General features: G+C 42.7%; 1 protein-coding gene across 2 annotated transcripts in view; it reads left to right on the top strand.

Moving 5' to 3' along the window:
• LOC140194643 (protein FAM47E) overlaps positions 1-13,239 on the top strand; it is a 50,174-nt gene extending 36,935 nt beyond the window's left edge. The window contains exons 7-8 of one of the 2 annotated variants that reach the window (XM_072251894.1): positions 5,461-5,538; positions 11,946-13,239. In XM_072251894.1, coding sequence (XP_072107995.1) covers positions 5,461-5,538; positions 11,946-11,999 — 132 coding nt within the window. In that variant the 3' untranslated portion in view covers positions 12,000-13,239. The remainder of the gene's footprint in view (positions 1-5,460; positions 5,539-11,945) is intronic. The other variant, XM_072251895.1, reaches the window with a different exon arrangement.
• The last annotated feature ends 952 nt before the right edge of the window (positions 13,240-14,191 follow it).

The raw sequence follows: 14,191 nt of genomic DNA, 5'->3' as shown, positions 1-14,191 counted from the left end.
TCTTCTGGAAATATGTCCTGAATTCTGCATGTGTAGTGATAACAGTAGAGCTACGAGGACTTGATGTTTCAGTCCCTATGGTAAGTTGACACTCTCGATATTGGCAGTGGGCTTGGAGTGGAGACAAGGGGGGAGGGTAAGTACATCATCGGGGTCATCAGGTGGGCACCTTCCTTCTTTGACGTTTCGTTGATAAGCCCACGATGTCTCCAGAGGGCTCAACAGTGCTACCTGGCGTCCCAGATACACCCCCCTCAGTTCCATACCCTCCTGTCTTCATCTTGCAGCCCAGTTGTTGGCTTTCCTTTTAATCTAAATCCAATTGCTGCTTTCTTCTGCTGCATTTGACAAGGACTTGATTGCTTGTTGGAGGGAGTGACCCCTCACCCCCATCTTCTTCAATAGACTGGTCGTAGATGTAGCAACGAATCCCCTGCATCCCACTTCTACCGGGAAAATCTTGGTCTTCCAGCCATTCTGGGCAGCTTCAGTTGCCAGTTCAGAGTATTTGGTCTTTTTCCTCTCATAAGCTTCTTCGACACCATCTTTCCATGGTACTGTCAATTCCACAACATATGCCAGCTTGGCTGTTGTGGACCACAGGACCATGCCTGGCCGGAGTGTTGTAGCCGCAGTGTCTGGGGGAAACACAAGCTTTTTTTTCCAAGTCCACGTCCATTTTCCAGTCCCGAGCAACCTGCAGAATGCTTACATCTTTTGATGTTATATGGTGCTCTGGAGGTTGGCCTGCTGGTACAAATCGTGTAATGTGGACATTTCCTGCCGATGTTTGTGGGAGAGCATTTGTAGTGATTCACCTCTGTCCCAAGATTGATGCCAGCTGTCTGAGAACTTGGTTATGCCGCCAAGTGTACCGCCCCTGGGTGAGGCTCGTGGTGTATCCTGTTAAAATGTGCCTTAGTGATCCAAGTGTTTGACAAAGAGAGCAAGCAGGGTCTTCTCCCCGCCACTGGTTCAGGTTCTGGGGTTTGGGTAGGAGGTCATAAGTGGCTCTGATGACAAAACTTAGCCGAGATCCCTCCATCTCCCAGATGTCACGCCAGCTAAGTTTCCTCTTTTCCAGGCTCTCCCAATTAGTCCAGTGACCCTGCTTGATCATTGAGACGGCCCTGGCATGTCGCTCTGCCTCCTCCTGTCTTCTCAACTCCTCCACCATGAGTCTTCTGTTCTGCACTGATGTTGCCTTGTGCCATTGAGGAGCTTTTGGGACGAGCCCGAGCCCGGCTCTCCCATGTTGGACTTGGCCAACCACATCCCTGAAGCAAAGAGCAGACTTAGCACTCTGAACAGCTTCAGATGGGCTCCACTTCCTCCCCGTTGCCACATGGGGGGGGCGGGGGGAGCTGCTGTTCAAATAACAGTATCTTCAGTTTCAGTAAGGGTCATGACCAACCTTGCTTTGGTGCATTTGAATTCTTCCACAAGAATTGCAATTGGTAATTCCAATTTGCCGTTCCTGTACAGTCCAACAGGACCTGAGCCTTGTGGAAGTCCAAGCCACTGTTTTACATGTGTGCTGATCATTCTTTCAAGCTTTTCAACCTTGCTGATGGAGATTTCATACACTGTTAAAGGCCACATGAGTCTTGGGATTATGCCTAACTGGAAACACCACAGCTTGAGTTTTCCTTGCAGCAAGGTCTTGTTGATGCGAGCTATGTACGTGATGGTATCCTTTTCGAGTTGTTCAGACTGCTCACTGTCCTTGAGCTTAGCATCATATCATCAGCCCAAGCTCTTCACTGGCATTTCTGAAACAGTTGGGATAGGTGTCCCGTCAATCTGAAATCTTTTATCTGTGACTTGACCTTTGACAATGGAGATGCTTCTGCACTTGCTGGGCTTGATCTTCATCCTCGCCCATGTGATGTTTTGATGAAGCTTTTCCAGAAGTCTCTTAATGCTGGGGACAGTTGTCATCAGTATCGTTATATCGTCCATATAGGCTCGTATCAGTGGTAACAGTTGACCAAACTGTAGCCCTTTTCCTCCCGCAACCCATTTTGAGGCTCTGATAATGAGCTTAATTGCCATAGTGAAGGCCAATGGGGAGATGGTGCACCCCACCATGATGCCTACTTCCAGTGGTTGCCACGCTGTGGTGAAGTTTGATGTTGTAAGACAAACTTGCAGATCCTGGAAGTAGTGTTTTACCAGATTTGTTATTGTTGCAGGCACCTGAAAGAATTCAAAAGCAGTCCACAGTAGGGAATGAGGAACTGATCCATAGGCGTTGGCCAGGTCGAGGAACAAGACATGCAGATCCTTTCTTTCCTTCTTAGCCATCTGGATTTGATGCCATATGACACTGGTATGTTCAAGGCATCCCGAGAAGCCTTTTGGATTGACTTATCAATGAAATGGTTTTGTTTCAGATACTTTGTAAGTCTTGCGCCAACACGTTGAAAAAGATCTTGCCCTCTATGTTCAGAAGGTTTATTTGGCGAAACTGCTCGATGGTGGACGAATTCTTTTCTTTTGGGATCAGAACTCATCCCGCTCTTCTCCAGGCTTTGGGGATAATTTGCTTTTTCCACGCAACCCCTCATGTTTTTCCAAAGGAATTTCAGAACATCCGGGGTGTTCTTATAGACACAATACGGAACACCGTTAGGGCCTGGCATTGATGCTGGTCTTGCCTTCTGCACTGCCTCTTTCACGTTGCTCAGCTTGGGAGGGCTGATGTTAAATTGATGTCGTGGGGGTGAGATTGATGGGATGTCAGCTGGGACAAGTATTGGTTCATCTTTTCGCTTATCAGTGTGGATGATTCTGAGATGTCTTTCAACCTCCTCTTTTGATACTTTCAAGTATCCGCTTTTCACTTTTGTGAAAGTGCTTTTCACTTTTGTGAAAGTGCCTTTCACATATTTAAAGGGATCTTTGTAGAAGTCTGTTCTTGCTTTTTCCTTCTTTTTGTGTTGTTTCCTTAAATTCTCTGCTCTGCGCAGCTTCGAGAGCCTCTGTTTTAGGTCCTCTTGAAGGAGGTTGATGCCCTCCCTTTCTTCTGCTGTTGCTTTTTTCCACAACTTCCTCAGGCCTCTTCTTTCCTTAACAAGTTGTTGGATTTCCTGTAGATGACGGGATTTGGGGGGAGGAGGCATATCTTTCCCGCTGACTTGTTCTTTCACTCCAAATTTCTCCTTTCCGTAGCTGTAGATCAGGTCACCCATCCTCTCCATCTTCTTTTCTGCTAATCCCTCGATGCCACTTAAGATCAGGCTCACATCTGCATTGATGGTTTCCCACTCCTTGCTGTTAGACTTTGGCCATTTCACCAACGGCTTATGTCCTTGCATGTCCTCTACTTTACGATGTGCCTGGCTGTGTCTTGGACTGCTGCTTGTGCCTGAAACTTCTTCCACATCCCGTAGGGTGCTGATACTCTCAAACGATAATCCTATCTTGTTCTTGTGAGAGGAGTATGCATTGAGGATGTAACTATGAAAGTGGACAAGGGAGAGCCAGTGGATGTAGTGTACCTGGACTTTCAGAAAGCCATTGATAAAGTCCCACATAGGAGATTAGCGGGCAAAATTAGAGCACATGGTATTGGGGGCAGAGTACTGACATGGATTGAAAATTGGCTGGCTGACAGAAAACAAAGAGTAGCGATTAACGGGTCCCTTTCGGAATGGCATGCGGTGACCAGTGGGGTACCGCAGGGTTCAGTGCTGGGACCGCAGCTGTTTACAATATATATTGATGATTTAGATGAGGGAATTAAAAGTAACATTAGCAAATTTGCCGATGACACAAAGCTGGGAGGCAGTGTGAAATGTGAGGAGGATGTTATGAGAATGCAGGGTGACTTGGACAGGCTGGGTGAGTGGGCAGATGCAGTTTAATATGGATAAATGTGAGGTTATCCACTTTGGTGGTAAGAATGGGAAGGCAGATTATTATCTAAATGGAGTCAAGTTAAGAAAAGGGGAAGCACAACGGGATCTAGGTGTTCTTGTACATCAGTCACTGAAAGCCAAGCATGCAAGTACAGCAGGCAGTGAAAATAGCTAATGGCATGCTGGCCTTCATAACAAGAGGAATAGAGTATAAGAGCAAAGAGGTCCTTCTGCAGCGGTACAGGGCCCTGGTGAGACCACACCTGGAGTACTATGTGCAGTTTTGGTCTCCAAGTTTGAGAAAGAACATTCTTGCTATTGAGGGAGTGCAGCATAGGTTCACAAGGTTAATTCCTGGGATGGCGGGACTGTCATATGTCAAAAGATTGGAGCGACTGGGCTTGTATACTCTGGAATTTAGAAGGCTGAGAGGGGATCTTATTGAAACATATAAGATTATCAAGGGATTGGACACGCTGCAGGCAGGAAGCATGTTCCCACAGAATTAGGGGTAGGCCATTTAGAATGGAGTTGAGGTGGATATATGGAATGCTCTGCCCCAGAAGGCTGTGGAGGCCAAGTCTCTGGATGCTTTCAAAAAAGAGATGGATAGAGCTCTTAAAGATAGTGGAATCAAAGGTTATGGGGATAAGGCAGGAACTGGATACTGATAGTGGATGACATGTCATGATCACAGTGAATGGCGGTGCTGGCTCGAAGGGCCAAATGGCCTACTCCTGCACCTATTGTCTATTGTCTATTGAGTGATTTATAAATAATGATAAAAAAATTTAAAAACTGGTTCATTGCTTAAAAAGAGCCAATACAAATCAGGGACCATAAAGGTGATGGGCAAGTGAGACTATAAAAATATCACAGTTATGGATAGCCTCATATTTACACAGAGGCCAGCCAAGACTGTGTCAGGCTAGCCCGATCTGAAGTATCAAAGTCATTGATTTTACAATTCTGCTACTTGTAGTGGTATTGCTGAGGTTGGATAGAATCAGGCAATATTTCAGGGGTGGAAATAGGAGATGATAGGAGGTGATAGTGATGATGTGGATATGTTCTCTGCTGCAAATATGATGCTAAGTTTGGTTTAGTTTCATATTTTTCTGAAGTCAATGGATGGACTCTAGGAGATGGTTTATGATAAAGATCCATGTCATTTCAAATATTTTGTTTGCAAGAAACATACTCATTTATTATTGGACGTCAAATAATCATTTTAACAATGTTTCATAACATTCCATTGCACTGCATTCATCTTAAAACTATGAAAAAAATGGTTCATTTGGCATGGTTTAGTGTATGGAATGGGAGATGAAGTGGAAATAAAGCTGTTTATCATTGCAAGTGTTAGCATTAATTCCTATATCTAGTTAGATGATCAGCCCTTGTGACTTTAGTGAGGAAGCTTTCAAATGCTGGGACAACATATGTTAACAGTACTTCATGTGGCCAAGTTAGACAAACCAGAGTTAACCTTGGTGTTGTGGGAATTACTTGGGTTTGGATTACTTGGGAATGGAAAAGGGAATTTATGAGCTATTCTCCTTTGTAACTTTGTTTTCACCTCCACCCCCAACTTAAGGAAAGAAAGATGAGAAGACTCCATGCAATGTTATCTTTCAAGAAATTCATTGAAGCTAAAGGACTTAGAAAACCAGAGGTGAGGAAAATCTAGCAAAGTACTAGATTTTTAAGAACCTAACCAAAGGAATAAAGTTGTAAATTCAGAAACATTTAGCTAGTATTAAAATCACAACGCACACAAAATACTGGAGGAACTCAGTAGGCCAGGCAGCATCTATGGAAAAAAGAGTGTAGTTGACGTTTCGGGCTGGGACCCTTCATCAAGACTGGAGAAAAGAAGATGAGGAGTTAGAGGAAGAAGGTGGGTGGAGGGGAGGAAGAAACACAAGGTGATTGTGAAACTGGGGGGCGGAGAGTGAAGTAAAGAGCTGGGAAGTTGATTGGTGAAAGAGATACAGGACTGGAGAAGGAGAAATTTGATAAGAGAGGATAGAGGCCATTGAAGAAAGAAAAGGGGGAGGATCACCAGAGGGAGGTGATGGGCAGGTAAGGAGACAAGGTGAAAGAGGGAAAGGGGGGGGAGAGGGAAACCATTACTAGAAACTTAAGAAATCGATGTTTATGCCGCCAGGTTGGAGGCTACCCAGACGGAATACAAGGTGTTGCTTCTCCAACCTGAGTGTGGCCTCATCATGACAGTCGATGAGGCCATGGACTGACATGTCGGAATGGGAATGGAAAATGGAACTAACATGGGTGGCCATTGGGAGATCCCGTTTTTTTGGCGGATGGAGCGAAGGTGCTCGGAAAAGCAGTCTCCCAATCTATTTCGGGTCTCACCGATGTACAGGAGGCCACTCCGGGTGCACCGATCACAGTATATGACCCCAACAGACTCACAGGTGAAGTGTCATCTCACCTGGAAGGACTGTTTGGGCTCCTGTATGGTAATGAGGGAGGAGGTGTAGGGGCAGGTGCAGCACTCGTTGCACTTGTAAAGATAAGTGCCAGGAGGGAGATCAGAGGGAAGGGACGAATGGACAATGGAGTCACATAGGCAGCAATCCCTGCTAAAAGCAGCAAGTTGGGGGGGAGGTCTGGAAGGTGTGCTTGGTGGTGGGATCCTATTGGAGATGGTGGAAGTTATGGAGAATTATGTGTTGGACACGCAGGCTGGTGGGGTGGTAGGTGAGGACAAAAGAAACTCTATCCCTGGTGGGGTGACAGGAGGATAGGGTGACAGCAGATATGTGCATACTGGAAGCGATGTGGTTGAGGGCAGCGTTGATGGTGGAAGAAGGGAAGCCCTTTTCTTTGAAGGAGGATATCTCCTTTGTTCTGGAATGAAAAGCCTCATCCTAAGAGCAGATGTGGCGGAGACAGAGGAGTTGAGAGAAGGGGCTGGCATTTTGACAAGTAAAAGGGTGAGAAAAGGTATAGTCCAGGTAGCTGTGAAAGTCAGTGGGTTTATAATATGCATCAGTAGATGAGCTGTTTCCAGAGATAGAGACAGAGAGATCGAGAAAGGGGAGGGAGGTTTCGGAAATGGACCAGCTAAATTTGAGGACAGGGTGGATGTTGGACGCAAAGTCAATGAAGTCAACGAACTCAGCATGGGTGCAGGCAGAGCACCAATACAGTCATCGATGTAATGTAGGAAAAGTTGGGGAGTAACACCAGTGTAGGCTTGGAATAAAGACTGATTGCTATCTGCTTGCCAAGGTCTTCCTCAATATTTCCATTGATTTCAGAGATAATTATGTCAAGTTTCAGGTATTTTCTTGTCCTCATGCTAAAAACTGTTGCTACTGCTGCACTGCCTGATGTTACATATTAGTTTGAATATATTGTGTTATGTCCTCAGTGAGTCTCTGATTGACTCTCATAATTTAGTGCCACCTCACATTATTATTGTTATAAAATATCAATGAGCCAAAGAGACATGTTGCATTTCTATTCTGGTAAAGTTTGGTTGGCATTTCTCGGCTGGGGAAAGTATCCCTTGTCACTATTATTAACTCCCAGGCTGAAGCAAATCCAAATATGTCAACATAGACCATAACTCTACAGTATTTATTTTCTCTTTGACACTGATTGTCATTGTAGCCTTGGTCAGCAACATTACTGAATTAGAGCATGTTTCTGAAAGAGACAGAAGGATAAAATAAAAGTTGATCTAGTGCTAGATCACAGCCCCGTTTCATGCAGAAGGTAGATATACAAGGTCAAGAATGGGCCAACACTGAGCACCAACCAGGGTTGGCCAACATTTTTGAGACAGTGTGACCAAATTGGCAATAATCTAAAAAAAAATTTCAAATGACATGGTAATTTTGAGCTGAGATTATCATTAATTAATGAATTACTAATAATAATTATGGACTTTAAGGAAAAATTTTGCTTAGCTACGTACGTGTATTTATTGTTTTTTTATTAATAAAAGAAAAAGACAGATTGAATTAAATAGAATATTTTAAAAAACCTGTTCATAAATTATTATTTTAGAGTCACAATGTCATAGAACACTGTAGCACAGAAAAAGGCCTTGTGGCCCATCTAGTCTGTGCCAAACTATTATTCTGCCTAGTCCTGGACCATAGCCCTCAATACCCTTCCCACCTAAGTACTTATCCAAATTTCTCTTAAATGTTGGAATCTAACCCACATCCACCACTTCTGCTGGCCACTTGTTCCACATGCTCACCACCCTCTGAGTGAAGAAGTTTCCCCTCAGGTTGCCTAAATATTTCACCTTTGACCCTTAACCCATGACCTCTAGTTCTAGTCTTGCCAAATCTTGCCCTTTCTATACCCCTCAATTTTGTATGCCTCTATCAAATCTCTTTATTCTCCACTACTTTAAATTTTCCATGCCTCTAGATCTCCCCTAATTTTCCTACGCTTAAGGGAATTAAGTCCTAACCTTTTCAACCTTTCCTTATAACTTAGGTCCTCAAGTCCAGACAGCATCCTTTTAAATTTTCTCTGCAATCTTATTCATATCTGTCCTGTGGGTCTGTGACCAGAATTGCACACAATACTCCAAATTAAGCCTCAACAATGTCTTCTACAACTTCAACATAATGTCCCAACTCCTGTACTCAATACTTTGATTTATGAAGGCCAAAGTGGCAAAAATTTTTTAATAATCTATCTGCCTGTGACACCGCTTTCAAGAAATTATGGGGCTGTATTCCAAGACACCTCTGTTCTACCACACTCCTCAGTGCCCTACCGTTCACTGTGTAATTCCTACCTTGGTTTGTCCTCCCAAAGTGCAAAACCTCACACTTGTCTGCATTAAATTCCATCTGCCATTTTCCAGCCCCTTCTCCCAGCTGGTCCAGATCCTGCTGCAAGCTTTGATAGCCTTCTTCACTGTCCACTACACCCTAATCTGGATGCCATTCGCAAATTTGCTGATCGAATTTACCATATCGTCACCCAGATTGTTGATATAGATGACAAATAACAATGACCCAGCACTGATCTCTGTGGCACACCCTTAGTCACAGGTCTCCAGTAGGAGAGGCAACCATCTACTACTACTCTCTGGCTTCTCCTGTGAAGTCAATGCCAGATCTCATTTACGACTTCATCCTGAATGCCAAGTGACTGAACATTCTTGACCAACCTCCCATGCGCAACCATTGTCAAAGGCCTTGCACAACCTCCACTGTACTTCCTTCTTCAACCTTCCTGGTAACTTCATTGTAAAACTCTGTAAGATTGGTTAGACATGACCTACCCATACACAAAACCATGTTGACTATTCCTGATCATTAATTGACTATCCGAATACTTATATATCCACTCCCTTAGAATACCTTCCAATAACTTACCCACTACTGATGTCAGACTAGCCGGCCTAAAATTTCCTGGCTTATTCTTAGGGCCTTTCTTAAACAATAGAACAACATTATCTTCCAATCCTCTGGCATCTCACCTGTGGCTGAAGACATTTTAAATAACCCTGTTAGGGCCTCTGCAGTTTCTGCACGTCTTCCACAAGGTCTGAGGGAACACCTTATCAGATCATAGGAATTTGTCCACCCTAATTTGCCTCAGGACAGCAAACATCTCCTCCTCTGTAATCTGTATACAGCCAGTGATCTCGCTGTTATTGTGCCTCAGTTCAATTGACTGTGTCCATCTTTTAAGTAAATGCAGATGAAAAAATATCCATTTAAGATCTCCCCATCTCTTTCAGCTCCATGCAATGATGACCACGTTTATATTCAAGAGAACCTATTTGTCCCTTGCTATCTTTTTGCTCCTAATGTATCTGTAGAAGCCCATGGATTCTCCTTCTCCTTGTCTGTTAAAGCAACCTCATGCCTTCTTTTAGCCCTTCTGATTTCCCTCTGAAGTGTTCTCTTGCATTTCTTATATTCTTCAAGTATATTTGTTCCTTGCTGCCTACATCTATGCACTTCCTCTTAACCACAGCCTCAATATCTTTCAAAAAAAAACTCTAAACCCTCTAAACCTGTTACTCTTGCCTTTTATTGTGACATGAACATATAAGCTCTGTACTCTCAAAATTTCACTTTGAAGGCCTCCTACTTATCAAGCACAGAAAACAATCTGTCCCAATCCACACTTGCCAAATCCTTTCTGATTCAAGATTCATTTATATCAAGCAGTAGCAAATTAAGGCAACTGGACTTGCTGTGTTGTCTAGAAGACATTTCACCACTCATCCGAGAGGCTTCTTCAGTTCTGATCCATGGTGGGTTGTTTCCCGGCTTATAAACTCTCTGAGTTGTTTAAAAGTATAGCAATCACATGAGGGTTGTTAAGAGTCATAGAGGTAATGAGAGGGTCATTACTGTTATCTTTGCATGAATGGAGGTGTGAATTGTGGAGACATATCGGTTGAGATATGAGGACTACATTGTAAGTTGCTGATAGATGGCATTATAGCCCACCCCCTCTGTTCAGGGATGGGTTTTCCAGTTTGACAAAAATGACTTCTTTAACCTCTCTTTCAAACCACCTGTCCTCCCTGTCCAAAATGTGCACATTGTTATCATCAAAGGAGTGTCCCTTGTCCTTCAGGTGTAGATATACAGCTGAATCTTGACCTGAGGTGTTAGCCCTCTGATGTTGCGCCATCCATTTATGAAATAGTTGGTTTGTCTTGCCGATGTACTGTGCGGCCGGTTCTCATTGCATTGGATAGCATATCCAGTATTGCTCTGTTTGTGTTTGGGTGTAGGATCCTTGGGTTGGACCAGTTTCTGTCTTAGTGTGTTTGTAGGTTTGAAAAACACAGGGGTTTGGTGTTTGTTTAAAATCCTTCTGAGTTTCCCTGAAACTCCAGCTACATATGGGATGACTATGTTTTTCCGTCTGCTTTGCTCCTTACCGCTGTCTGTTGGGCTGATGTCCCTGCTGGTTTTTGCTGCTGTCCTGATGAAGGCCCAGTCACAGTAGCGGCAAGCTTTCAAGGATCCTCTCAAATACTTGCACTCCTTGACCTTAGCTCTAATGTTGGTGGGCACATTCTTGGCATGGTGATGTAGTGTTCTGATAATCCCCATGTTCTAAGGGGTTAATGGTTTATCAACTCACAGAGTTTATAAGCTGGAAAACTACCCACCATGGATTAGAACTGAAGAAGCCTCTCGGATGAGTGGCGAAACATCTTCTGGACAACACAGCAAGTCCAGTTGCCTTTATTCACTACTGCCTGATATACAAAGACCTGGATGACTGAGAACCTTCATAGACAAGATTGTTTTATGTTATTTTCAGAACACAAGTGTAAAGGAGAACAAGATAATTGTTACTCCAAATCCAATGCAGCACAAGAAAAAATAACCAGGTCTGTGAGGATTTCAATACATATGATCCAATGTCACGTGTCCCTGGAATTGTCTAGCTGGCACCTAGCCGGTGTGAAATGTTTCCTATGAAACATCTCATTGTTCTTGGGTTGTAAAGAATCATTTGCTGTTTCTTTGGCAGTGTAGATAATCATTATAGGACACAGAAAAAAGATATTAAAAACCTACAGCACAATACAGGCCCTTCAGCTCACAATGCTGTGCCGAACATGTACTTGCGCATCTTTTTATTACGGGTGGGGTTTAAAGAATCGAGGAGCAGTATTGAAAACCACGTTCCAACAAAAGTTTTGTGCATGCCACAGCCTAACTATCCCAGAACTAGGCCAACAGCCAGGTTTAACAGTTTGAAATCACAGTTCAAGTTGGGCCTTAAATATTAAATATTATACTTCAGTATGGACACGTCAACATAATTGGTTATTTTTTAAGTAAAATAAGACAATCTTCAGTTGCACTGGGTGGCATTTGGAAGATAATGCATCATTGCCAAGATCTTGTAACTTTCTGAGTGAAGGTAATATATAATTAATGGTGTTTGTCTTCATCTGAACACCACAAGGGATCAGACAAGGGGACAGCCAGATTTGAATAAAATATATTGTCTATCAGATTTGACATTTTGATTTAACTGTTGTAGTTTGTGCTACAAAATAGTCACAGTTAATTCATTTATGTTTAAATATTTCAGTTTATGAAGAAACTGTTTGACACAGTTGATGAAAATGGAAAGATCATTTCCTGACTGAAACTGGAAACACTGAAGCACGGATTTTATTCTTCAATGCGTAAAGCCATCATTGTTAATTAATATGTGATTTCATTGTTTTACCTTATCACACTTTCTATTATATTATGATTCTGCTTTAAAAATGGCCACTAGTTTATACTTACAGAAATTTTTTTCACAAGAGTTTACTGGAAATTTTTTTCCAAGAACTGACAACGACAAAAGGCAGCTAATCTTGTACAGTGGACCTAAATGAAGATAATAAATGAGCATTTTCAATCCTGTTCTCCCAACTATGGTTGCTCATTTTGCATGTAGTAGATATTATCAGGAGCACAATTATCTGTTGAACCAGATTACACCGATAGCCAAGCAGCGTTCATAGAGAACACCAGTGAGAAGTGGTGCTTACATCAGCACATTCTAGACAGCAATGGCTATATGTCACAGTACTGAACATGCTGGAGGTCAGCTGAACTCCCACTCCACATCTACTACGTTCACTCAGGAGTGCAGGGGTCTTCACTGGCTTCCTCAGCCACCTGGCTGTATCTGGCCCACAGCTTCTGCCAGAGAAATCCACCAGAGAAAGCAGGATCTCCCAGTGGCCACACATTTTAATTCCACATCCCATTGCCATTCTGATATGTCCATCCATGACCTCCTCTACTGTCAAGATGAAGCCACACTCAGGTTGGAGGAACAACACCTTATATTCCGTCTGGGTAGCCTCCAACCTGATGGCATGAACATTGACTTCTCTAACTTCAGTTAATGCCCCTCCTTACCCCATCCCTTATTTATTTACTTACTTATTTATTAATTATTTTCCCCTCTTTCTTTCTCTCTCTTTTTTTCTCTGTCCCTCTCACTATATCTTCCTCTGATGCTCCCCTCCCCCTTTCTTTCTCCCTAGGCCTCCCGTCCCATGGTCCTCTCATATCCCTTTTGCCAATCAACTGTCCAGCCCTTAGCTCTATCCCTCCCCCTCCTGTCTTCTCCTATCATTTTGGATCTCCCCTCCCACTTTCAAGTCTCTTACTATCTCTATTTTCAGTTAGTGCTGACGAAGGGTCTCGGCCCGAAATGTTGACTGTACCTCTTCCCATAGATGCTGCCTGGCCTGCTGCGTTCACCAGCATTTTGGGTTTTGCTTGAATTTCCAGCATCTGCAGATTTCCTCGTGTTTACACAGCTTTATAACTAACCTTTAATACAGATCCATTCATTTGAGTGGGATTGCAAACTATAATTCGAAAGATAAATTCAACTTTTAAAGAATATTTTTCATTCTATTTCTTTATTAATGATTTAAATTAATTAAGTTTATGTTATTTTTAAATGCATTCATTGATTCTTTAAGTAAATTTCAACTGTTTTTTTAAAGCCTTTGAATATCAGTTTTGAAAACCAGGTAGGGGTCTGTCTCCCTATCATCCATCAGGGACATTTATCAGGAGTGCTGCATGTTCAGGGCCTTTAGTATTATTAGGGATCCCACCCATCCATCCAGCATCCTCTTTGACTTTCTACCATCAGGCAAGAGACTCCGATGCATAAAGACAAGAACGGTCAGGATGGGGAACAGTTTCTTCCCAAAGGCTGTTAGGCTTCTGAACTCCCTGCCGCATCGCATTCAAATTGTCACTGGTTAATTTGTTTTGTACCCTACAGTATTTAACCTATTCCCTTTTGGTTTGTTACTTATGTGTGATTCATTTGTAGGTTTTATCCTTGCTTTTGTAAGTTATTGTGTGATATGTGTACTACTGTGCTTTATACCCTGGTTCGGAGAAACATTGTCTGATTTGACGGTATACATGTATATACAAACCCCATTTCCAGAAAAGTTGGGATATTTTCCAAAATGCAATAAAAACAAAAATCTGTGATATGTTAATTCACGTGAACCTTTATTTAACTGACAAAAGTACAAAGAAAAGATTTTCAATAGTTTTACTGACGAACTTAATTGTATTTTGTAAACATACACAAATTTAGAATTTGATGGCTGCAACACACTCAACAAAAGTTGGGAAAGAGTTACAATAAGATTGAAAAGTGCACAGAATATTCAAGTAACACGGGTTTGGAAGACTCCACATTAAGCAGGCTAATTGGTAGCAGGTGAGGTATCATGACTGGGTATAAAAGTAGCATCCATCAAAGGCTCAGTCTTTGCAAGCAAGGATGGGTTGTGGCTCACC

This window comes from Mobula birostris, chromosome 3 (genome assembly GCF_030028105.1).
Source record: "Mobula birostris isolate sMobBir1 chromosome 3, sMobBir1.hap1, whole genome shotgun sequence".
Lineage (NCBI taxonomy): Eukaryota > Metazoa > Chordata > Chondrichthyes > Myliobatiformes > Myliobatidae > Mobula > Mobula birostris.
This window is presented reverse-complemented; position numbering and strand designations above follow the sequence as displayed.